This window comes from Protopterus annectens, chromosome 13.part0, assembly GCF_019279795.1.
Source record: "Protopterus annectens isolate FY-2018-M chromosome 13.part0, PAN1.0, whole genome shotgun sequence".
Classification (NCBI taxonomy): domain Eukaryota; kingdom Metazoa; phylum Chordata; order Ceratodontiformes; family Protopteridae; genus Protopterus; species Protopterus annectens.
Window position 1 is genome coordinate 805258098 of NC_056747.1, and position 26813 is coordinate 805284910.

At 43.9% G+C, this 26813-nt stretch overlaps 1 protein-coding gene across 1 annotated transcript in view; it reads left to right on the plus strand.

Moving 5' to 3' along the window:
* The window catches only part of RPS6KB1 (ribosomal protein S6 kinase B1), a 1830003-nt gene that overhangs the window by 157942 nt on the left and 1645248 nt on the right, over positions 1 to 26813 (plus strand). The window contains exon 2 of the mRNA XM_044054533.1: positions 14967 to 15087. Coding sequence (XP_043910468.1) covers positions 14967 to 15087 — 121 coding nt within the window. The remainder of the gene's footprint in view (positions 1 to 14966; positions 15088 to 26813) is intronic.

A 26813-nucleotide genomic window follows, 5' to 3' on the forward strand; every position in this document is an offset into this window, starting at 1 on the left:
TCTCACTGCTACAGGGTAGCTTCCTGTCTGCATTGGATTGTTGTTGTGCTACCTGGTTGGCCAGTTTTGATTTTAGTTCTCTGAGAGGCCAAGATGTTCTTCATCTCACATTGCTGCAGTCCTTACACTTGGGTAGTCCGCTGTCCTCGGTCGGCCCGAATATCAGAGTATAAGGCTGACGTCGGTCAAGGCGCATTTGACTGACATCAGGACGTCAGGGTACAAATGCGCATGACCGACGTCATATCCTCAGTCTTTTTTGCCGCATGGTCCGATGCAGAAGCAGCGTTGCAAGTGCCGGTTGGCATTCTGAAATTGTTCGATTTCGGAGTTTCAGACCGAGTCAAAGTTGGCTAAGTACCCCGTTGGGGAATATTTTAGTTTTTTCTTGCCTCAGTGGTTTACCGGATGTCAGAAAAAGTGAATAATTGCATTTCTTGTGGGAAACAGATACCGCATAGAGACTATCATACTTTGTGTATTCCTTGTTTAGGGCCTGAGCACGACGTTGTTGGGTGTCGCTCTTGTGCTAGATTCAATAAGCGCACTATTAAGAGAAGATTAGATTGTGCCAGGTTAGTCTTCGGGAAGCGGTGCAATTATAAAATGCCGTTGGATGCTCCGACGCCCGCTTCTTCGAAGAAGCGCAAGGACAAAGCAGTTAAGCCTAGGCTAGAAGAACCGTCCGTACCGGACGCCGGTTCTTTGGAGGTGTTGGTGGAGCCGGTGGTTCCACCGGAGGTTTCTTTGGGATCCCAGGGAGAGACTTTGTTATTGCAGGATGTGGCCTCTCAGGAGGCAGGTCAGGCGGATGGGGCTTCTCAGGTTACTATACTCCCCTCCCTGCCTAGGGTGGTTAGGCCCTCTCCTTCTGTTTCCAAGGCTTCTCCCAGAGGCAGGCCAGGTTTAGCTTCAGTTGGTGTCACCCCTAGTTCTTCTGGAACTGTGCCCAAGAAGCATATGCTTAAAATGGCAGAAGATTTGATTACTTTGATTAGGGTTCTTTGCCCCCTCCTGATAAGAGACCTAGGGTGGAGCCTGAGCTAGGGAGTTTTGAGCAGGCTTCGGATGTTTCAGAGTCTTCGGCTGAAGACTTGCAGGAGTACTCTCCTTATTCTGATTCTGATGTGGATGATTCTACTCCTTCTACTTCTCCTCCTGAGGATTTTTCTTTTTCAGAAACTCTTCATTCCATGAGGGAGCATTTTAAGTGGGAAGGTCAGGACTTCTCTGATTCCAGGAAAAGGCTTAGGGAATTTTTGTTTTTACCCCAGCATAGGCCTCTGGCTATACCTCCTGTTTTGGATGTAGTGGAAGATGTTTTTACAGAGGCTTCTCTAAATCCTGATTCTTTGCCTCCTGCTCCTGTTAAACCGGATAGGTATTACAGGGTGCCTGAAGCTCATAAGTATCTTTTTAAGAGTCCTAGGGCAGACCCAGAAACTGTTAGCCAGGGGCCTAAAGGTGTTAAGGCTTCTGTTGTCAAGAATCCGGTTCCTGCAGATAAAGAGGCCAGGGCCTTGGATAGATGGGGAAAGAAAGTTTATACTTCTTCCACTCTAGCTATGAGGGCTTTGAATTGCCAGTTTCACATGTTGAAATACCAAAACTATCTACTTTCACAGTTGAAGTCTAAGGTTGATGCTCTGGCGGAAGGTATTGATTGTAAAGAGTTGCAAGATTTAGTACATGTTTCTGAACAGGTGGGTAAGCATTCTTTGCAATGTGGTTTTGATGCTGTACAAGCCTCGTCTAGAGTGGCTGCCACTGGGTCAGTTCTTCGCAGGCACGCCTGGCTGAGGGATCAAAATTTATCTGACCATGTTAAAACAAGGATTTTAGATGCTCCTCTGCAATCTGATGTGTTGTTTGGTTCTCCTGTTGAGGCAGTTTTAAAGAAAATGGAAGACAAGGCTAAGTCTATGCAGACTGTTAAAGATTTTTTGCAGGTTCAGCCTCCAAAGTTTAGTAGAAATTGGCCTACTAAGGGGTGGACGTATCCTTCTTATGATTCCCAGTCTAGAGGTAGATCTAGGCGTGGTAGGGGAAGAGCTCAGGGCTCTTTCAGGCCTAGGACAGGGAGTTCTCCTGCACAGTCTTCGGGTGAGGGCAGGGGTCAGTCCTTTCGTAAACAGACCCAATGACCTACCTTTTCAGCTGCCAGAGCCTTCTCGTCTGGCAGCACCTTTGGGAGGAAGGTTGGCACTTTTCAAAGAAAATTGGAATTTAATTACCCAAGACAGATGGGTATTGGATATCATACACCACGGTTACAGGTTTTATTTCCATACCTTGCCTCCTTTCAAAGGCATGCCAGACGTTCCTCCTCAACAAAGAATAGAGGCTCACAAGCAAATTTCTCTGTTACTCCAAATAGGGGCCATACAGCCGGTCCCTATGCCAGAAGTGGGCCTAGGATTTTATTCTCGCCTGTTCCTAGTACCAAAGAAGGGGAACACGTGGAGACCAATTTTGGATTTATCTATCCTCAACACTTATCTGGACATTCCCAAGTTCAAAATGTTGACGTTACAGCAGCTTTTACCTCTGCTGGGCAAAGATCATTGGATGGTAACTTTGGATCTCAAGGAGGCTTACCTTCATGTTCCTATCAGACTAAGTTGCAGGAAGTATCTGCGTTTTCGAGCTGGGACTTCTCACTATCAGTTCTCTGCATTGCCCTTTGGCTTATCTACTGCGCCCAGAGTGTTCACGAAGGTTCTGGCTCCAGTGATAGCTTTCTTCAGGCTAAAAGGAATACAGATCTATCCTTATTTGGACGATTGCCTGATTCTGGCTCAAGGAAGGGACGAGCTTCTTCATCATTTGGAATATGTGATAACAGTGCTAAGATGCCTGGGGTATTCTGTGAATGAAATAAAGTCCAGTCTAGTACCCTCTCAGGAGATGTGCTTTCTGGGTGTAAGACTGAATACAGCATCCCAGATGGCCTTTTTGACCCCGGACAAACAAAAGAATCTTTCCCTTTACTTCCATCAACTATCTCATCAGTCCTGGCTGACTGCAAGGACAGTCCTTCAAGCCTTAGGGTTCATGGCATCTTGTATTCTGGTGCTTCCCAATGCCAAACTGCATATGAGGAAGCTACAATGGTATCTCAAAAATGTATGGACACAGCACTGCCAGGATCTGGACACTGTCATTCAAATAATACCTTGCATTCAAAAGGAATTTTTGTGGTGGGCTCAGGAATGTCACCTAAACAAGGGACTCTCTGTGACCCGGCCAGAGCCGAGTCAGATTTTAACGACAGATGCCTCAGACAAAGCTTGGGGAGCTCATCTGAATGGAAAGTGGATACAAGACAAGTGGCCTGCCAGACTACAACATCTACATATCAACTTGAAGGAGATGTTAGCAGTCCAGTTTGCATTAATAGCTTTCAAGGATTTACTTCTTCCAGGGCAGGTGTTGATTCTAACAGACAACACAACTGTCATGTGGTACATCAACAAGCAAGGGGAACACATTCTTATCCTCTATGCAGGCAAGCAATGATTTTGTGAGAGACTGCTCTCAGTTTACAGCTCAATCTTCAGGCAAGGTTTCTGCCGGGAGCACAGAACTCCTTAGCAGATGTGTTGAGCAGACGAATTATGGATCCCCACGAGTGGAAATTGGATCCTCATGTATTTCAGAAATTGACAGTGTCATGGGGAACTCCAGACATAGATCTGTTCGCTTCTCCACTAAACCACCAGCTGCCAAAGTTTTGCACAAAAAGGTTTCATCCCACAGCTTGGAAAGTGGATGCTCTTTCCTTCAATTGGAGCAATCTTCATGTGTATGCCTTTCCGCCTCTGCCTCTCCTCCCAAAGGTACTACTGAAGGTCAGACAAGACAAGCCAAGGATGATTTTGATAGCTCCAGATTGGCCTCGACAGCATTGGTACCCATTACTGAGAAGCCTGGTACGGAAGCCTCCATGGCCTTTGCCTTCGATTCCACACCTGTTGTCTCAGGAGGACAGTCATTTGCTCAATGTCAAGCTTCACTCTCTGCACCTAACAGCCTGGCATATTCTGTTTTGAACCATAATGGGCCTCCACTTCCACAGCAAGTTTTGAATGTTATTTTGGAAGCTAGAAGGCCTAGTACAAGGAAAGTGTACGCAGATAAATGGAAGAGATTTTTATTTTGGAGTGCAGCAAAGGATTTTGATGTTTCTGAGCCTAATTTAAGTGTGGCTCTTCAATATCTTACTGAGTTATTGGACAAAGGTTTGTCCTTCTCTTCTATTAAGGTTCATGCTGCAGCAATTTCGGCTCACTATGATTGTGACCCACCATTGTTTTCTCATCCTTTGTTTAAGCAATTTCTTAGAGGGGCAAAGAATATAAGACCCCCACGAAGAGCTCCTACTCCTGCTTGGGATCTCAATTTTGTGTTGGAGAAACTCACTCTACAACCTTTTGAGCCTGCAGCTACTACTGAGTTGAAATATTTATCTTGGAAGACTGCCTTTTTGTTGGCCATTACCTCTGCAAGAACGGTTTCTGAATTGCAGGCCCTTATGGCGGTTGAGCCTTTCTTAATTTTCCATAAGGATAGGGTATCTTTACGTACTAATCCTTCCTTTATGCCTAAAGTGGTTTCTAGTGTGGCTTTAAACCAAACTATTCATTTGCCTACTTTTTATGCAAATCCCCAAAATAAAGGGGAAAAGATTTTGCACACTTTAGATGTACACAGGCAGTTGCGATATTATTTGGACAGAACTAAAGGGTTCAGGCAGTCTCAGCAGTTATTTGTTTCTTTTGCTTTGAGTTCTCAGGGCAAGCCTGTGTCAAAACAAACTATTTCTAAGTGGATTGGGTTTTGCATTGCTTTCTGTTACTCCCATCATGGCAAGGAGATTCCAGCTGGGATTAGGCATCATTCCACTAGGGCTACTGCCACTTCGACAGCTTTTTTGAGGGGGGTGGCAACCAAGGATATTTTGGAGGCAGCTACTTGGAGTTCAGTGCATACTTTCTCTAGGCATTATCACCTACCACTTTACTCTAAATCCAGGGCTGGTTTTGCCACTGCTGTTTTGCAGGGCATTTTGGCAGCTCCTGCTTCCTTATAGTTTGGCCATCCTCCCTTACCTCTGCTTTGGGATTCTACCCAAGTGTAAGGACTGCAGCAATGTGAGATGAAGAACATAGTACAGTTTTGTACCTACCATAAATGTAGATGTTCGAAGATCCACATTGCTGCAGTCCAATTTACCCTCCCTCCTTCCCCTCTGTAGTTAGAGGTGGTTGTGTGGGTTGGGTTGTACATATGGTGTATATTGTATATATTGTACATATAATTAGTGCAAGGGTGGTTGTTTGTTTGCTTGCTGTCTTTTGGTTGTGACCTTTATTTTTAGGGTCTTCTGACATCTGGGGCAAGAAAAGACTGAGGATATGACGTCGGTCATGCGCATTTGTACCCTGACGTCCTGGTGTCAGTCAAATGCGCCTTGACCGACGTCAGCCTTATACTTTGATATTCGGGCCGACCGAGGACAGCGGACTACCCAAGTGTAAGGACTGCAGCAATGTGGATCTTCGAACATCTACATTTATGGTAGGTACAAAACTGTACTTTTCGTCTTTCTGCCTTGATTTGTTGGCCATTTGTTATACATAGTAGTTCCCTTGGCCCGTACTTTATTATTTTATTATAGTAAAGCTTTGTTTTAAGTTGACCTCAATCTTTATATGTTACACTGATGGTCCACATTGTGGCATTTTTTTTTTTTTTTACTACATATGCTGTTGGCTACACTACCAAGTTTATTCTCAGTGTGAGATAGTTTTATGATGTCCTCTTAGGAGGTGTCCTTTTTATCATTTTATTAGTGACACCCGATGATTCGCAGCTTACATGTTCTTCGTGTTTCACTGTTGCAGTCATCACATTTTGGTTATCCCTGCCAGGGTAGCCCTTGGCCGTCCCCGAATACTAGAGGCTTAGTATTTCTGCATCGGCTGCTGTCGCTTCAGGACTGACATCAGGTCATCAGTAGTATAAAGTAAGGCAGCCGACACCATTACATCAGTTTTTCTTGCCATGGAGCCCAAAGCAGAAGCAGTTTGCATGTGTGCCTGTCATCCGCTACCTGAGTTTCGTCTACCGAATTGAAGTCGAAGTCTTCTAAAGCTAAGTACCCCATTGAGGATCCTTTTTTTCTTGCACTAACTGATGTCAGAAAAAGTTAAGTGTCTCGCCTGTGGAAAGCAAATAACCACACAGAGACTTTCATTGTTACTGCGCCACTTGTTTAGGCCCAGACCGCGACGTCCACCGTTGTTGCTTCTATGTGCTGTTCAGCGTCAGAACTATCCGTCGTCGAGCCCTTATTGTAGCTAGATATTTTCGCTTATAAGCCTCGAATTCCGATATCGGTAAGCCATCCGACAGCAGATCTTCCGAAAAAACATAAAGATAGACAGAGACAGACCGCACAGGTCCAAACCTACCGACAATGCTTTCGTTAAGCTAGTCGTCAGTTCTCCGGTCCTAAGTGAGGCGCTTTCGCAGCTCCTGATGCCCGCTTCTGTGGATTCGCAGGCCAGTACAGAGACCCTTTCAGAGTCCGGGATGCCGCAAAACTCTTACTCGACTAAGGATACTGCGGTCATCTCTACCTTGGATGGGTCCGGAGCTGCTGAGCAGGCACTGGCTTCCGAAGAAGTCCTTCGCACTACTGATTCTCGACAGAAACCAACGTCCGAGTTTCTTAGGCCCAGGGTGCAAACCACACCCAAGAAACCGACGACCCAATCTCAGGCACCTGCTTCCTTCGCTCAGTCTCAAATGCTTAAAATGGCAGAAGACTGTATCATGCTGATCAGGGGAAGCCAAGCTACCCCCTCCTAAAGGAAAAGAGATCTGTCCCCTGTAGTTTTGCCTGAACAAGAGTCAGATGACTCTGATGCATCTGAATATGAAGACATGCAACCCCTCTCTACTTATGAGGATTCTGATGCAGAGGATTCCATCCCTTTAGCCTCTTCCCCAGAGGAGTTTTCCTTTGGGGAATCCCTTCATACCTTAAGGGAGCATTTCCAAAGGGAGAGTAAAGACTACCCTCTGTCTAGAAAGAGACTCATTGAATTGTTAGATCTTCCACAGCACAGACCCTTGGCCACCCCCCCCTCCCCAGTCCTGGATGTTGTGGAGGATGTTTTCCTGGAATCCAGCTTGATTTCTGACACCCTCCCTCCTGCACCCAGAAAACCAGACAGGTACTATAGAGTCCCTGACATGCACAGATTTCTTTTTAAAAATCCTACTGCTGATCCTGAGGTAATTACTCAAGGGCCTAAAGGGATTAAAGCAACCTCTGCTAAGAATCCCACCCCCCAGATAAGGATTCCCGAGGACTAGACAGATGGAGTAAAAAAAAGTGTACACCTCAGCTACTCTTGCTATCAGGGCACTAAACTGCTAGTGTCATATGCTCAAATTTCAGCAACATACCCTGGAACTCCTCAAACAAAAAATGTCTTCCTTTCCTGCTTGTGCAGAATCTAAAGTGTTACAAGAATTAATGCATTCTGCAAGTCAAGTAAATAAACACACCTTGCACTGTGGTTTTGATGCCCTAGAAGCTTCTTACAGGGCAGCAGTCACTGGATCTGTCATAAGAAGGCATGCATGGCTTAAGGAACAGCCCCTGCCAGACCATGTCAGATCTAAATTGTTGGCTGCCCCCTTGCACAAAGACAACTTATTTGGCACTAAGGCAGAAGAGGTCTTAAAAAAGATGGAAGAAAAAGCAAAATCTATGCAGACAGTAAAGGATTTCTTACAGGTCCAGCCACCCAGGTTCAGCAGGCATTGTCCCACCAAGCACGGGTCCTTTCCTGCTCCCACTAAGCCAGTCCAGCCCAGGCCCCGGGGAACCAAACCCCCCCCCCCCCCAGAAAACAGCCACAGGGAATGCAGAGATCTAAGCAGTGGACTACCTCTACTTCAAAACCAGGTAGTTCTAAGCCACCCCCTTATGGTAAGAACTCACAATGACTCACCTCCCCCACCACTCCCTCTGCCCACCTTCACTTACCCATAGGAGGAAAACTCTTCTTTCACGCAAGCACCTGGACCACCACTACCAATGACCACTGGGTTCTCAACATAGTGTCTCGGGGATACAAATTTTCCTTCCACACCCTTCCAACCCCAGAAGGGTTCCCAGATCTACCTCCAAATCAGTGGGGAGAGGCTCAAAAGCAAATCCTTTCCCTGCTTTCTTGGAAGGCAGTAGAGCACGTTCCTGCAGAACAGATAGGCCAAGGTTTCTACTCCAGACTTTTTCTGGTGCCCAGAAAAGAGGGCACCTGGCGCCCCATCCTCAATTTATCCATTCTGTACACCTTCCCGGTGATCCCAAAATTCAAAATGCCCACCCTCCAGCAGCTGCTACCATGCTGTCCAAGGACGCTTGGCTAGCCACCCTAGATCTAAAAGAGGCCTACCTTCAGATTCCTATCAGGGAATCATGCAGGAAATATCTCTGTTTCAGGGCAGGATCTCAACACTTTCAATTCCCTGTGCTTCCCTTTGGCTTATTCACTGCTCCCAGAGTTTTCACAGCATGTATGGCTCCAGCCATTGCCTTTTGCAGACAAAGGAATATCCAGAATTACCCATACTTTAGACGACTGCCTAATTCAGGCAGACAGCCAGGAAAAGCTGCTCAAGCACTTGGCCTTTGTAAAGTCCCTACTAACCTCCCTAGAGTACATAGTCGATGAAAAGAAATCCAAACAGGTGCCCACCCAAAGAATTATCATCCTGGGAGCAAGCCTGGACACAACATCCCAGATGGCATTCCTTACAGCAGAAAAACAAATTTTCCTGACAGCCTACTTCTCTCAACTAGCCACCAGACCCCAGTTATCTGCAAGGAAGATCCTGCAAGCTCTGGGGTTCATGGCATCCTGCGTACTACTCATTCCATATGCCAGACTGCATATTGAGGAAACTTCAGTGGTACCTAAAAAGCCTTTGGTGTCAACACCGTCAAGACCTGGAGACTCTTATACCTATAATTCCTTGCCTCAGAAAAGATTTTCTTTGGAGGGCAACAGCATGCTTCCACAACAAGGGACTACCTTTCTCACCACCCCCCGCCAACCAGACCCTCACCACAGATGCATCACACTATGCTTGGGTGCACACCTAGACGGCAGGTGCATACAGGGCCAATGGAACATGCAGCAAATCCCTCTGCACATCAACTAAAAAGAGATAATGGCTGTCCAGCACGCCTTGATAGCTTTCAAGCCCCTTCTCTCCCCAGGGGCTCTCCTGATCAAAACAGACAACACCACTGTGATGTGGTATATCAACAAGCAGGGAGGGACTCACGCCTACCCTCTATGCATGCTGGCCATGACCCTTTGGCACACAGCCTCTACCATGCAACTGCACCTTTTAGCACAATTCCTACCAGGTTCTCTCAACTCTCTGGCAGACCAATTAAGCAGAAATCTTCTGGACCCACGAGTGCCAGCTCAACATAAGAACCTTCACCCTAATAACTCAGATATGGGGCACCCCGAAGGTCGACCTCTTTGCCTCCCACACCAACCATCAGGTCTGCAAATTCTGCACCAGGAAGCATCACTGCATGGCTTGGAAAGTGAATGCCCTGTCCTTCCCCTGGTTCAATCGATCAGTCTATGCCTTTCCTCTACTACCTCTCATCCCCAGGGTACTGCTCAAAATAAAGGAGGCAAAACCAAGGACAATTCTTTTAGCTCCAGACTGGCCTCGCCAGCACTGGTACCCCTTGCAGCGCAGCCTGTCCCCACAGCCACCTTGGCATCTTCCTCAATTTCCAAACCTCCTGACCCAGAGGGAAGGGGAATTCATGCATCCCCAATTGCAGACACTCCGTTTGGCAGCTTGGCTTATTCCCTAACCCCGGATCAATCTGCCAACCTAAGTAAATAGGCTCTAGATGTTATACGTGAGGCCAGACGCCCTAGCAGTAGAAAGTCTTATGCTGGCAAATGGAAAAGGTTCTGCACCTGGATCCAGGTTAAGGGAGCCAATATGGCCCTCCCTCTCATCCTGGATTACTTAGCTGGCCTACTACACAGTGACCTCTCTTTCTCCTGTATAAAAATTCATGCCTCTGCTATCTCTTCTCATTTCCCTACAGAGCAGACCCTTTTTTCACACTTTTTGATCAAACATTTCCTAAGAGAGGCTAGCAACTTGAGGCCATCCAGAAGAGCACCAACCCCAGCTTGGGACCTTAACTTTGTGTTGGAAAAGCTCACCCTGCCCCCTTTCGAACTAGCGTTTTTTGCAGAGCTAAAATTTCTCTCCTGGACGACAGCTTTCTTTCTGGCCATCATTACAGCCAGAAGAGTCTCCGAGCTGCACGCGCTTATGGTTGTGGAACCCTTCATCTTCTTCCATGCTGCCAGAGTATCCCTCAGAACTAACCCATCCTTCATGCCCAAGGTGGTGTCCAGTGCGGCTCTCAACCAATCCATTCATTTGCCCACCTTTTTTTCCTAATCCCCAGAACAAGGAAGGGGGAAAGGATCCTGCACTCTCTAGATGTGCACAGGCAGCTCAGATTCTACTTAGACGGGACTAAATCCTTCAGAATGATTGATCAATTGCTGGTTAGCTTTGCTATAACAGCAGAAGGCAAAGACATCTCCAAATAAACCATTTCCAAATGGATAGCACACTGCATCCATTTCTGCTACAAACAACATGGAAAGCCTCCCCCCAAGGGGGTCAGGGCTCACTCCACCAGAGCAGCCTCCACCTCTGCAGCTTTCCTTAGAGGAGTCCCCACCAGGGACATCCTGGAGGCTGCCACCTGGAAATCTGTTCAGACTTTTACCAAACATTACCACCTGCCTCTCTTCTCCAAATCCAGGGCAGGGTTTGCCTCTGCAGTCTTGCAGGGCTTCCTAGCCAGCCCTTAGTATCCTTGACTGCCTCCACCCATTTCCTCTGCTTTTCGAATCAACCCAAATGTGATCACTGCAACAGTGAAACACGAAGAACATGATACAGTTGTGTACACTTGCCATAAATGTAGATGTTCGAGTGTATTCACTGTTGTAGTCCTGGTTTCTCTCCCTCTCTCCATCCCCCTTTCTTCTCTTTCCTTACAAGGGACATATTAGTATTTACTTTCTAGTTGTGGGGTTCTTCCTCCAAAACCTGGCTCCTACTTGGGGTCTCCTGACAGGTTAGGGCAAGAAAAACTGATGTAATGGCGTTGGCTGCCTTACTTTATACTACTGACTACCTGACGTCAGTCCTGAAGCAACAACAGCCGACCAGAAATACTAAGCCTCTGGTATTCGGGCCGGCCGAGGGCTACCCTGGCAGAGATAACCCAAATGTGATGACTGCAACAGTGAATACACTCGAACATTTACATTTATGGTAAGTGCACAGAACTGAACTTTATTGCTGCTGCACTGTACAGCCCTTTCTTTACCTATTTCCTTTAGCTATACCCTATGAATTTGCTTTGGACTACCTTTTAGTATTGGGACTTCCTGATAGGCTTATTTGCTGCTTTTCACATTGTGATTGGCTGTTTTCCATTTTCTGGCCACCACACATTGTTTATTATCTCATTTTCATAATAGCTCGCTGATAGGAGGTTTTTTAATTACCTATTGTGTGCTTAGTGTATTTTAGTGATGCAGTGGTGGTGCTGCGGTAGCGTTGTCGCTTCACAGTAAGACGTCCTGTTCGATTCTCAGCTAGAGCTTCTTCAGTGTGGAGACATGCTTGAATGGACGTACCTTCGTTGAAGGTTGTGTGTCAGGGCTGGCAAATCGGCACATAAAAATCTACTGCCAATCATTAGCGGACCGGAGTTCCGCTGTGGCGACCCCTAACCGGGAAAAGCCAAAAGACACAACAACTGAATGATTTCACTGTATTTTTTATTGTGATGAAGTTCTAGTACCTAATAAAGAATGAAAGCGCTAGAAGTTTCTTATTATATATATATATATATATATATATATATATATATATATATATATATATAATATGGGTGTGTGTGTGTGTGTGTATATATATATATATGTATATATATATATATATATATATATATATATATATATATACACGTGTGTGTGTTTATATATAGATGTGTGTATATGTATATATAATATGATTATGTGTATGTATATGCACACATACAGTGGATATAAAAAGTGTGCACACCCCTGTTAAAATGCCAGGTTTTGTTAGGGGAAAAATATAAAAAGTAAAAAACATACAATATTTTGTACAAGTACACATTTTTGGTCGATTCTCGGCACTGCCTTTTTTAAGCAGCTTAGATGTCCTTCAAGGATGCATCTGCAGTCATCACATATGGGTTGTCCTGCCTTCGGTCGGCCGGATTCCAAAGTCTGGGTCTGGCCTCGGCTGATGTCGCACTTTCACCGACATCAGAGCGTCTGGGGTATAAAAGCATCAGCCGACGCCATTTTCCTCAGTCTTTCTTGCCGCGTGGTGCCCGAAGCAGAAGCAGTTCGCAAGTGCCGGTCGGCCAGCTCCTGTGATTCAGCTACCGAAGACTTCGAAAAAGCTAAGTACCCCGTTGGGGACTCTTTCTTGCCTCAGCCGATGTCAGATAAAGTTAATAATTGTTTAACTTGTGGGAAACAAATACCTCATAAGGATTTCCACTCTTACTGCCTCCCCTGCCTAGGCCCAGACCACGACGTCTCGGCCTGTTCAGCCTGTGCTTCCTTCAACCGACGAACTCTTAGACGTCGGTCGGAGTTTGCAGAGGAATTCTTTGGGGCTAGTTTTGCTTACAAGATGCCGTCGGAGACTCCGACTTCGCATTTAGTTAAGAAACGGAATTACAAGGACCGACACACGCGGGCCGCGGTTTCGGCTGAAACCACAGTCAGGCCTACCGCGAGTGTCTCGGTCTCGGCTGAAACCGAGTCCTTGGTACTTCCGATTACCGAAACCGCACAACCGACTACCTCGGCCCCGGAGGCCCCGGCCGAGTCGGTTATTGAATTACCTACTGAAACTGGTGTCCAGGAACCTTCCGACACCATTCCTTTAGACAAGTCTACTCCTGCACGTGGTGCAGCCAGACCTCCTGCATCCATGCCCATTAAAGCTTTCTCTAGGGCTAAAGCTGCTAAACTTTCTAAAGCTTTGCCTCCCAAGGTTACCTCTCAGAGACCCTCTACGGGCTCACAGATTCTTAGCTTAGCAGAGGATCTTATCTCCTTAATTAGAGGTTCTCAACCTCATCCGGACAGGGGCTCTCAACCACCTCCAGACAAAAGGCCTAGGGTTGAGCCTTCTGACCCCCACTCCTCAGATGAGTCCACTGATGGCTCTACTCTGTCAGACCACCAGGAGGAGGCTTATTCGGCCTACGAGGATTCTGATGCTGAAGAATCTATTCCCTCGGCCTCCTCTCCTGAAGAGTTTTCCTTTGGAGAGACATTACACTCTATGAGAGAACATTTTCAATGGCAGGGTCAGGAATTCTCTAATTCTAGAAAGAGATTAAGGACCTTTTTACATTTACCTCAGCAAAGGCCTTTAGCTATACCTCCTGTTTTGAATGTCATTGATGATGTGTACTCTGATGCTAGTACAGCCCCTGACTCTCTCCCTCTGGCTCCTGCCAAACCTGATAGGTAATACAGGGTCCCGGACTCGCATCTACACCTGTACAAGGCCCACTCTGCTGATCCAGAAACTATTTCCCAGGGTCCAAAAGGGGTTGCAGCTGCCACTGCTAGAAATCCTCTACCCTCTGAAAGGGAGTCCAGAGCTTTAGAGAGATGGGGTAAGAAAGTGTATACTTCTGCAACTCTTTCCATGAGGGCATTAAATTGTCAATTTCATATGATACAGTACCAAGAGTATTTGTTAGATGAATTGCATAAGAAACTGTCTTCTTCTGAACCCCTTGATTGCAAATCCCTTCAGGATCTGGTACATAACTCCCAGCAGGTTAGTAACCATTTCTTGCAGTGTGGTTATGATACATTGGAAGCTTCATGTAGGTCAGCTATGACAGGTGCAGTCATACGTAGGCATGCCTGGCTGAAGGAACAGTCTCTGCCAGACCATGTTAAAGCTAAGCTTTTGGATGCTCCTATGGAAAAGCAAAAATTATTTGGTTCCTCGGCTCAAGAGGTCTTAAAGAAATTTGAGGAAAAGGCAAAATCTGTGCAAACAGTCAAAGACTTTCTGCAAGTCCAACCACCGAGATTCAGCAGAAATTGGCCTACTAAGAATTGGTCCTTTCCGGACTCAGACAGATCTCAGAGAGGCAGAAATAGGCGTGCCAGAGGTAGAGGGCAAGCTAGAGGCTCCTACAGAGGCCGTCAGTGGCAGCCTCCCAACCAGAGTGGTAGTGGAGGAACTACAACTGCTACTCCAGGACAGACTCAATGACTTTGTTTTGACTCGGCCGACCAGGGCTCAATTAGAAGCACCTTTGGGCGGAAAGCTTTCTTTATTTTCAAAAAATTGGCACAGCATTACAAGGGACACATGGACACTGCAAATGAGGTTTTGTTAGGGGAAAAATATAAAAAGTAAAAAACGTACAATATTTTGTACAAGTACACATTTTTGGTCGATTCTCGGCACTGCCTTTTTTAAGCAGCTTAGTTTTACAGTATGCAGAGGTACAATATTTGAACCATACTGATGGTGTGAATGAATTAACGTGCAATAGAAAGCAATATTAATGCAGTATTATATTTGGAATCTAATACAATTTACTTTATTGTAAATGTATTTAAATGTTATCTTAACTGTTCAATATTCTCTAGAAAAGTGGCTTAGCTGAGAAAACATTTGTTGTTGAGTAGAAGTGTTCTGGATTTAGGGATATGTTGTGCCTTACATTGATGCTGTTATTATTATTGTTGTTTATTATTTAGTATTATTATCATTGTCTTCATCATTAGGGATATGGAACACTGTGAAAAAATTGAGATCTCAGAAATTAGTGTGAACAAAGGTCCTGAGAAGATCAGACCTGAATGTTTTGAGCTGTTGCGAGTCTTAGGAAAAGGTGGTTATGGAAAGGTACGTTTTTGCATTTTGTCTTGCTCAGAACATTCTCTCAAGAGTATTGTTTTACCTTGTTTTTTTCTCGATACTGATACAGCCCTCCGTTTAGTGGAATATCATTACTAAAAATAATGAAAATTTGACATCTATATTGCTCCCCAAAACATGGTGTCAAAAGGTTAAGAAATATGAGCATGAAAATTAACATTCAGTGACTAAATGCCATGTTTTTATACTTTGAAATATAGTGTGTGAGTGCTTTACTGTGTATGCTGCAACTGTACTTTTGAAATTCATCTTGTTGTACGGTAAGATTGAAGGGAGTTTTCACAACTGTGAATATTTGTTGACCATTATTCCTGTTTAATTAGTAGTACTTGGTCATCACTTGTCTTGTGCATGTTAGGCAGTGTAGATGGATATTTTTTAAATGCACAGGAAATGTCTGCTCAAGTACAAAGTGTGTCCCAAGATTTGGTTGTGGAGTGGTGTACACACATTTAAACAGATGGAGCCATTTGAATTATCTGCCTTGCGATTATGTGTTCTCGCTGAATTTCTTCTTACAAATAAAGGCTATTTTCCTACAAGAAACAAAAGTCAAGTCTTGCACCAGATCAAGCTGTGTGTTCACACTGAGCTTTTCCTCACTTTTGTTCAGTTTTTTTCACTCTTTATGCCATTGATTTTCCCTGATGTACTACAGAAATTTCAACTTTGTAGTGTCTCATGCTGTATTCATTTTTTATTTTAATTTTTATATTTTTGTCATAACTGCCGAATAATACATTTACATGAAATTATGGAAAGATTGAAATTTTCTTTAAAATAATAATCCACAGGTGACATCCAAAAGGAGATTCAGTTATTAGAAGAACTGATACTTGCATTTGCATAGAGAATGTAATGAACATCGAATAGTGTTAGATATGAGACGAGCATTGGAACGCCTTAATTTAAGGAAGTATGAATCTGTTTTTATTCATGACTGTACAAATGATCTCATCCACAAGGACTGTCTGACTGTTAGTAGGAAACAACCATAGTCAAAAACCTTTCCAAAGCAAACTTCAAACTACTTGCATCCGAAGTGGAAAGCTTCACTATTCCCTTGCAGAAGGATAATGATATCCAGGATGCAGAATCCTACACCAAGGCACTCTATATGCATCTTCAGGATTGCATGGACCGTGCTATCCCAAATAAAACCAAGACTCCTTCCTCAAGCAAGAAGAAACCAGTCTGGTGGACCCCGGCCATAAGCAAACTTTACAATAAAAGGAGGAGACTTATACAAAAAAAGGCCAAATCTCAAGTAGAAAAATCATCCCTGATCAGCATTAGTAAGAAATTGTGGGCCCTCATCAAGTCAACTAAAGCTAATTTTGAAAAGAAGGTTGCCAAGGATGCCAAGGATAACCGTAAGGCCTTCTATGGCTACGTCAAAAACCTAAATGGCAACACTCAGGTCTGTTCTGCGCTAGTACAAAATGGAACAAAATACACTGACCCTTCTGACATTGCCAACATCTTGGCTGGCAGGTTCACTGCAAACCCCCCCCCCCCTCACCACCTACAGGGCCTATTACCATTCCAGGGGATTGTGTAAGTCCAATTATTACTGATACGTTGGTTAACAAGGCTCTATCTAAAGCTAAAAACACTGCCTCCATGGGACCAGATGGTGTCCCAGGCTGTGTCATACGCGAACTCCAAAAGGAATTGACCCCGCATCTTAATACCCTGTTCAATCTCAGCCTCTCCACAGGATATGTGCCTCATAGAATGGCGCACGGCAACGGTGGTCCCGCTACACAAAGGTGGGGCCACGACTCACCCTGGGAACTCTACCGACCAATAAGCCTGACCAGTCAGATCTGTAAGGCTATGGAGCGAATCATTACGGAACTCATAAATGGAGAGATTGGGAATCTCCAGTCGCTGGACCCCACACAGTTCGGCTTCGTCGAGGGCAGATCATGCCTCCTGAACCTAGTGGATTTCTTTGAGACAGTTACTCGGGCTATAGATAAGGGAAAGGAGGTACACATGGCTTACCTTGACCTTGCTAAAGCATTTGACACCATTCCCCATTCAGGTATTATTGATAAGCTCACCAGCCTGGGCAAAAACCCTTACATCACAAGATGGATCGCAAACTGGCTCTCAGACAGATCCCATAAAGTAAGAGTAGCGGGATCTATGTCCGAATCCAGACCAGTAACGAATGGTGTGCCTCAGGGCTCTGTCCTGGGGCCCCTCCTGTTTGGCATATACTTCTCAGAAGTACAGGCAAGCACGGAAGGTCTGTGGCTGACTAAGTTTGCAGACGACTGCAAACTGGGTGCTATAATAGAGTCTCCGGCTGACATGGAGATCCTCCAAAAGGGCCTAAATGAGACTGATGCATGGTGTCAAAGCCATGGTCTCAAGCTAAATGCAAAAAAATGCGTAGTAATTCCCTTTGGAAAAAACAGAGTACCCGCAAACTACAACATAGGAGGTAATCCCCTGAAATCTGAAGAAGAAATAAGGGATCTAGGGACCCAAGTAGATAGTCAGCTTTCCTTTGATAACCATGTTGCCAAAGTGGTTAGAAAATCCTTCTATGTGACCCATCTGATCATGAAAGGGTTCGCATCAAGATCTAAGGATGTAATGGTGCCCCTCTACTCTTCCTTCATCAGACTCATTATTGAGTACAATGCACCAATTGGAATGTACCTGGCTAGACATCTCCAGCAGCTGGAGAGACCACAGAGGTACCTAACCAAGAGGATTACTGGCCTCAAACAGTTGTCCTATGCAGCACGATTGAAAAAGTTAAGACTGTTCTCTGTTGCATACCGCTTTCTCAGAGGTGATCTCTGTCTAAAGTACAGAGCCATGTCCTACCCAGAATTGTTGAACATGCTCCATCTTAGCAAAACCAAATCTACTCGAGCTACACGCTCTAGGGATATAAACCTCAACACAACAATGAATAGAACATGCTGGAGGGATAGATTCCCTTCGCAGAGACTTCCCTTACTATGGAACAGGGTCCCGATCTACATAAGACAGAGCCCCTACTATCACTCTTCAAGAGGAACCTTGATGAGTGGATGGGTAACAGAAAGTTCACACCGGGGATCACACCAACAGCACTACTAGATAGGGGCCAAGGGTACTAGCTGCTAGTACAAGGGTCTAGGGAACTTCTAAAGGGGCGGTGAATACCGCACAACGTGGCTGGGCTAATATATGCCTTTGGGCAGATAGCCCAGTACCAACCTATGAACCTATAACTTAAAGCCCCTCTTAGATAGTATAGTTTATACTGGTGTTAGGATATATTTTTCACAAGTCACATATGAAAAGGATAGTCAGGTCACAGTAAATGAAAGTGTTTTTCGGTGAATCTTCCCATACTCTGGAACAGACTACCTGTGTATGTCAAACAGAGCTCCTCATTAGCACTCTTCAAGAAAAATCTTGATGATTGGATGGGTAATAGGAAATTCACTCCGGGGATCACTTCTGTGGTTCTGCTTGACCATGGGCACAGGAAAATAATTTTCTTGGGTGGTGAAAGCCAGGGTATATTTTTGGCTAGGCTTGTATAGGCCCTAGGGCCAGTAGCCTAGTACCTACCTATGAACCTATGAATACCTATATGTCCCCTTTAAAAAAAAAAAAAAAAGCTGGAAATGAGTAGAGCATCCAAGCCTAGTTCTGGGAACACATGTTCAGACAGGATGGCATGCATTTGTTAAGATCAAGGAAGAGAAATTTTGCAGCAGATATTTTTCAATATTTGACAAACACTAGGCAAGATTTTTGCCAGGTCAAAAATTTAACAGTTCACAGATAGCAACATTTGATGCGTCTCTGATGGTTGTTAATGCTATGAACATTTAATAAAAGTTTATTGGAAAATTTTCTACGTTTACACAAGATTGATGTTGCTGTTGTTTGTGAAACATGGTTAAAGAACAATGACTGGAAACCAGTTCTGTCAAGATTTGAATGTTTATACTGTTAACAGATACTCTTAACAAAAAAATCAGTTGGAGGTGCTATGATGAGATTAAAGATAGTTGTGAGACCTGTGATTATTACACGTTCATTAATTACACCAGTACTATAGGCTGTTCTGAAAGAGAAATTAAGAACAAAAAGTAAAAAAAAAAAAAAAGGTTTAACATCAGGATCTAGGCATACAGCATCAGGAGGATTTATTTTCGTAAGAGCAAGATACCCGATTAAGATGAGAGGTGAAAAAATATAAGAAATGTAAGAAAGGTCAAACTACAACTTTGAAAACTGAAATAAACAAGCTGGATAGTGTGAGACAAGGTCAAGAAGTTTTTTATAAAGATATTGAGCATAATAGGAAACCTTTTTATAGATACACAAAGATGTGGAAGGAGTAAAGACAAACTGATAAACTGTGCATAGATTCTAAAATTTATTCTCAGACACAGCAAATTATAGATATATTTACAAAATCTTATACAAAACAGTTTGGCTCCACAAAGGGGGTGATAAGTCATCCTGATGACATCCAGGTAACTTCGGGTACTGGAATGAGGTTATATTGAAAAATAATTGCACAAACTGGATCCAAACAAAGCACTGGGAGGAGACGGAATTGGTAATAATGACCTGAGAACACTTCGGCAAGAACTTACAGTACCATTATTTCTATTATTTACTACGGCATAGAAATATGAGGAGATTCCTCATGATTGGAGACATGCGCTTATTAAACCTTCCTTTAAGGGAAAGGGGAGTAGAACAAATTCAGAGTCATATAGACCCTTAAGTCTTCTTTCATGTTGTGGAAAAATAATGGAGAAGGTAATATTGGGTAAGTTATTGTCAGAACTGGGTAGGTTGGAACTTGAAAACATATTTCAGCATGCATATTTTGAAAATAGATCTACTACCACCCGTAGCATGTTCTGTAACAATATAACAACAGCTATGAATGAAAAAGTGTGCTGTGATGTAATTTTATATAGATTTAACTTCGGCATTTTCCAGGGTCATATGCATAACATTGATCAATAAATTAGAACAACTAGGTATCAATGTAGTCTTGATAAGATGGATAGCTGCATGGCTTACAAATAGGACATGGCAAGTATGCAGCAGTTGAACAGATGAAATTTTTGGTTGCTGTCAAAGTACCCCATAGGGCTCTGCGCTAGGCCCTTAACTTGTTTAGATAGTGTCTTTCAGACCTAACTTTTCCATCTGAGGTGTTCTACAGTCTATACGTAGATGATCTGAAATTGGGTAAACTGATTACATGTGTTACCTGACCATTTGGGCACAGGAGAATAATATGCTGATAAATACATCAAAAACCAAGCATAAGAGGTTTGGGAGACATAAATTGAAAGGTGAATATTTAATACAGAACACAGTGATTGAAACTGTAGAATCTGATGTTATCCTTTTCATTCTTCCTCACTGATGGGTTATGGATCTGATTTGGCCACATTTTTTGAGTTGGCTCCTAGTCTCGAGCCCCTCCCTCTACCTGTAATGCCCTACGCTATCCCCAACTCCTCAGATGTCGTTTGCCACCAGTGTGGTAAGACGGAAGATTCCGGAGCCTTGAGTTATAAGGATTTTTGATCTACTTATGTTTGTTTGGTATTGCCTAACATCTATAATTTTCTTCTACCTCCTCTCGCTGTAGCAGCTAGAGATACTGCTTTTTCTTTAGCTCTTCAGTCTTAGTACTGCATCTAAGTTTAGTAATTTAGTAATGCGTCTTAGCTGCTGGATTACTTTTATTTTCTCTTGTCTCAGGTTGTTATATATATATATATATATATATATATATAAACAAACAAGATTATATTTACAGGTTGGTGTAGCGGGGACTGGATCTTACTGATGCAGTGTCTAACTTTTCCTGCTACCCTCATTTTGTTATAGCTGGCTTTCCTTGCTTATCTGGTGCTGCTCTTCTTTGCCAGCACAGCTGTTTTTAGTTTTGTGTGTGACCTCCGGGGTGTGGAACTGTCAGTGGCAGTTGAACTGGCAGGACCACCTTTTCGTTGTTCATGACTTTGTTGATAGTGTCTTGCTTCATGCAGTCTTTTCTCTGGCTTGTGACCATGTGAGGTCTGGAATTCTTGGAACCTGCTCGATCCTGCCTAATGATGGGCTTTTAGTTTTCAGTAGTAAATACACAGTTGTTGGGTGAGAAGTCTGAGACTAGCTACAGCAGACTGTCAGGTACTGCTTCTTTCCCCTTTGTCCACATGTTTGTTAGTGTTGTGGGTCTGGCCATGTTGCAGACTGCTGGTGGCTTCTGTGGCCCTAGGATATCTCTCAATTGTACAGATTTTCACAGAATTTCCAGATTTATTGCCTCATGTCATTGATCTAAGGATTTAACTCACTAAGTAATGACTTTGTATCCTTTAGAAAATGCATGCTAACACCAATATTATTATTCTACCAATATTTAAAATATATTCTGCAGTAAGAAATTGAAAGGAAGGATTCTGGATTGCTTCAGTGTACTCAGCTGGCCAGATTGAATGAATCTATGATAATGTGCCCACATTCCTTACTGTAGTATACACATGTAATACATACACACAAGGAAGTGAAAAACTGAGGCCTTAGTGGACTGTTTTAGCTGCTGGAGGTGCAAGGTTTGGGTGCTTTGGTTTCTGCACCTTAGAGCCTTTTTTCTCGTTGCTTTCTTTTGACCCCCCCCCCGTAAAGAGAGAAATTGTCATTCCCTTAGATCTGAGGTCACTAGGGAATTTTTCGCTTGTGTGCCTGTTATTATTGGATCCTAGGTCTCTGGATCTGACTGTGACTTTGCTGCAGAACAACATCCTAGGCTCAGACAGCTGTAGGGACTCTCTCGGATCCTGGTTTGTCCCACCATGGAACCCAATTGATCCAACATGTTTCTCTTTCCCCCTTCTCGGATCCTATGATTGTCAGGTGTCCACTAAGAGCCATTGGTTTGGTCTGATTTTCTTTGGATACGGAACACTCCTCGGATCTGTCAGCTTCAATGTTTTTGTTGTTTCTGCAACCGATTCTTGCGGTGCTTTTTTATGGCTGCTGGATCTTCTCAGATTACACAGATTGTTGACATATATTTTGGACTGCTTATTTAACAGAAAAAAAGAAGTGTCCGTATATTTCTGCCTTCATCTGCCATTGTTTATGGTTTGTCCAGATTTCTTTCTCTTAAGAAATTAGAGCGGTGTTTAGCTGTGACACACATTCAACTTCCAAACTTTGTTCTTCGCAGGAATATGGACGAGGACATTTTTGTTGTATTGATAATCTTTTTTTGAATTTAATGGACCATACTTTGCAGGTATTTCCATGTCTTTGGACCTTTATCTCCCCCCCCCCATTCCGTTGTGCTTTTTCCAAAGGATTTGCCTTGGGAAGTTGAGAGGTTCTCCTTATTCTGTGTGGGGATCTTGTTGGTTCCCCACTGTGGTGGATACATGGAGGCATTCGCTGACTCTACCTTATCTGCCTCATTGTTCAGTTGTTTGCTTGGAAAATTATTTCGGAGTCCATATCTCTGTTCCCTCTGCGGCTGGGCTCGGATTCTCCTCTCTGTATTTTGGTGGCTATAACCTGTCTTGTCCTGGTGCAGCCATTTGTCTCTGTGGTTCAGATCCTACCACTCTTCCTCCAGAGTGGTTGTTTTCTGAAGGGATTTTCCCCTTGAGGGTACAGTTGTGGAGAGCTGGTGTCCCTGCTCCTCCATGGGGTCTCTCATGGATGAGAGGAGCCCCCCCCCCTTTTTTCCGCTCCAGCATCCTCTTCACTTACTCTCCTTTAGAGAGTGGAGTTTTTGGCCGTCTGTTAAAAGATGCACTTAACCTGCAGCGAGCATGATGGAAAGACCCTGTGTGCTGTAGGGATCAAATTTTCTATCCCTCAGCGCATGTTTTTTTTTTTTTTTTTCTTTTTTTTTAATGAGGAACCAGCCAGGTAGCAAGAAGCAATGGTCCAGAAATCTCAAGGGTTTTTTCAAGATCATCATGGATACACCTCCTTTAGAGGCACAGGAGAAGGTTTTTAAGGGTAGATGCCCACCCCCAGGAGCAGAGGGGATCTGCAGAACCAGGGCTTCAGAGAACCCTTTTCTGACAGGTTCTATCAGTGCTCATGAAGTGCTGCCCGAGTGTCCATCCCTGGAGGCAGTCGGGTGTCATTTTTTGCTGCACTTGGATACCCGGACCGTTCAAACAAACAAGGCCTGGTTGCTAATCATAATATCCAAAGGTTATTGCATTCCCCTTTCCCCTCCACCTCCAGCAATAAAGAAGAAACTCCCCGACCTTCCACCCAGTTAGAGTAAGCAGCATTAGCAGTTCAAAAAACTGATGCAGAAAAAAAGTCATCCAAGAGGTCCCAACCAAACAAAGAAGGTTCGGAATGTACTCCTTTTTCTTTTTAGTGACAAAACAGGGGACCTGAGACCCATTCTGGATTTAAGCAATCAGAATCATTATGCAAAGACGTTAAAGTTCTGGATAGTCACAGTGCAGTCCACCTTGCTCTTTCTGTGCAGGGATGATAGTATGTGTCCTGAAGATCTATAGAGCACATCCAATTACATCAAAATAGACAGATGCTCCAGGAGTCATCTGCGCTTATGGCTGGGAGTTAGTTATTACCAATTCAGAGCTCTGCCCTTTGGACTCACCACAGCCCCCAGGGTTTTTACCAAATGCATGGCAGTAGTGGCAACTCCCTGAGACTTAAAGGATTCCAGGTGTTCCATATCTAGATGACTGTCTTCTCATTGCCCCCAATCAGGCATCAACTTCTTCAAGCCAGGGATTACCCATTTCAGATTTCCAACTCCGTGGACATTACCGTAAGCTTGACGAAGTCAGACCTGTCTCCTGTACAGAATTTGGAATTCATAGGTTCTCTTCTGAATATTGCAGATCAGGTAGCCTCATTACCATCTCTATCATGTTGCATTATTCAGCAGTCAGATGTGGGGCTTACTCTCCTTTCTGTCTCCTCCAGCAAAACTGATTATACAAGCTCCTGGGCTCTGTGTCAGCTGCCATTATTCTAGTCCCTTTTACAAGTCCCTTTTACCAGTGGACCTTGTCTGCTCAGTGGTCTGTTCTTTACCAGCCTGTACTTGTTCCTATCAAACTAACTCCAATTTTCATGTGTCATCTTCAGTGGTGGATCCAGTCAGACTACCTGTTCGTAGGCAGGCCTTTCCTTCTTCCTCCCACCATAGCTGCTGTGACCATGGACGCTTCCCAGCTGAGGTGGGGGGGCATTTCAGCATTTCAGGGGAAAGATGGTCCAAGGCACTTGATCTTACACGGAGACCAGGTTACATGTCAATGTCCTGGAGATGAGAGCAGTCCTAACGTTTCAAGCCCTTCAGGATGTTCTCCTTTTAGGGACTATTACATTGCACATTGGCAATGTGTCAGTAGTCTGGTATATCAACAAAGTAGGAGGAACCCGGTCTTACCGCTTGTGCATAGAGGCCATGAGGGTCTGGGAATGGATGATATATTCGGACCACTTTCTAGATGCAAAGCATCTACCTGGGAAACCCAGCACTCTTGCAGACTTACTGAGAAAATCCATTCTGACCCCTCACGAGTGGTTCCTTAACCAGTCAGTGGCAGGTCTGATTTAGCTGTTTGGGCCAACCTTGCTGTATCCTCTTTGCTTCTCCCGAAAACAAGATGTGCAACAAGTTTCTTCATCTGATCCCCCCTCCGGAGGAGTCATCAAGGGACGCTGTAGTTTAAGATTGGCCCCCCTGGTCTCCTGTATGCTTATCACCTACTTCTGTTTATCCCAAAGCTCCTGCAGAAAGTCAGCAGGCTGAAGAGCTCTGTCATCTTCATTGCCCCCTACTGACATTGTCAGATATGGTTCCCCTTTCTCTGGTCTCATCTGAAATATCTTCCTTGGATACTGGAGCCCATCCAGGATCTCCTATCTCGCTCGTTGGTGATTCAACTGCCCAATCTCCATGCCTTCAGGCTAACTGCATGATTTCTCCACTTCCAGTAATTGTATGACGGTCCGGTCTTGCATCCCCTGTTTATGATATAATTTTAGCTTCTCAAACAGCTTCTAATAAGAAAGTCTACAGAAGCAAATGGATAAGAGTTTCTGTATGGGCTTCCAAAGAGAACATTGACCCTTTTTCAGCACCCACTTCAGCCATCCTTCTTTTCTTTGCTACTCCTTTTAAGGAAGGAGCAAGTTGTCTATTATAAAACTTTATTTAGCAGCTATATCCAACATTCACAGTGGAAGCAAATCCACTCCCCTGTCAACTTCCTGGTTATGCAAGGCCGTTACAGAAAGAAATCTTCCTGCTTACACTTCTATAAAAGATCCTTCTCCTCCTTGGCATGTAGCACTTACTCTATAGGGCCTAACTCATAAACCTTTTGAACCAGCAAGCAATTGGCATACAAAGTTCCTTTCTTGGAAAACAATCTTTTTGGTAGCTATTATACATTAGCAAAGAGAATCTTGAAACTCCAGGCCTTGTCTTCCAAACTGCCTTGCATTATTTTTCATAAAGATTAGGGTATCCCTCTGAACCAGTCCTTCCTTTATGTCTAAAGTAACTACAGAGACCAACACTAATCAATCCATACAGTTACCCGTTTTCTTCATACATTTTTCTAATAAAGGCAAATATGTCTTGCATCTTCTGGATGTACATAGACTACTAAATTTCTACCTTCATACAAAGAAGCAGTCCAGAAAATCTCACAAAGTATTTGTGTACTTTTCATCTAACCATTTAGGTCACGCAGTTTCCAAAATTACGGTGGTCAAATGGATTACTGACTGTATTTCGCTGATCTATAAAAAAAATGGCCTGAAATTACCTTGCCCTCTTAGAGCCCATTCTGCTAGATGTATGGCTACCTCATCTGCTTTTCTGTCCAGAGCTATTAATGATATTTGTGCTACACCCACTTGGTCAAAGAGTCATACCTTTGTGACGCCTTATAAATTTGACATGGTCTGCAAAAGCAGAGCCTCCTTTGGTTCGACAGGGCTGCGGCATATCCTTTTTAGAGGCCTCCCAAGACTTGCATAGCTGGCGACTCTTCCCCATCAGTGAGGAAGAATGAAAAGTACAACATCAGATTTAGAAGTTATGTACTCTGTGTTGTCCATTTTCATTCTTCCTCACCTTCCTTCCCAGCCATCCCCTGGCCTTATTATTCTTAGAAGGATCTTTGGATATTGTTGGAACCTTCAGGTTCCTGATTTAAGCCTCTTATTCTTATTATATCTGTTCTGTCTGTAATATCCAGCAGGCAGTAAGGCAGCAAACTCTATCTGAGGAGTTGGGGAGGGTGTAGGGTATTATGGGTAGATGGAGGAGCACGAGACTAGGATCCAAGTCTGAAAAATGCAGTCAGATCCGTAACCCATCAATGAGAAGGAATGAAAATGGACAACACAGATGCTACGTTATGGTAAGTACATAACTTCTAATTGATTTAAGGACCTGGGTATGTGGTTAGATCCAGCTCTGAGTTTTTTTTAATCATATCGACCGATTGGTTAATGATAGTTATAGAACTATAGGCTCTATAAAAACATTTGTAAAATCTAGGAAATCAAAAATGATGAAGTCATTGTTTAATTACATTAGACCCAAATTTGAGTATGCAATAACAATGTGGAAACCTTATAAGAAAACAAGCGTGAGTAAACTGGAAAGAGTA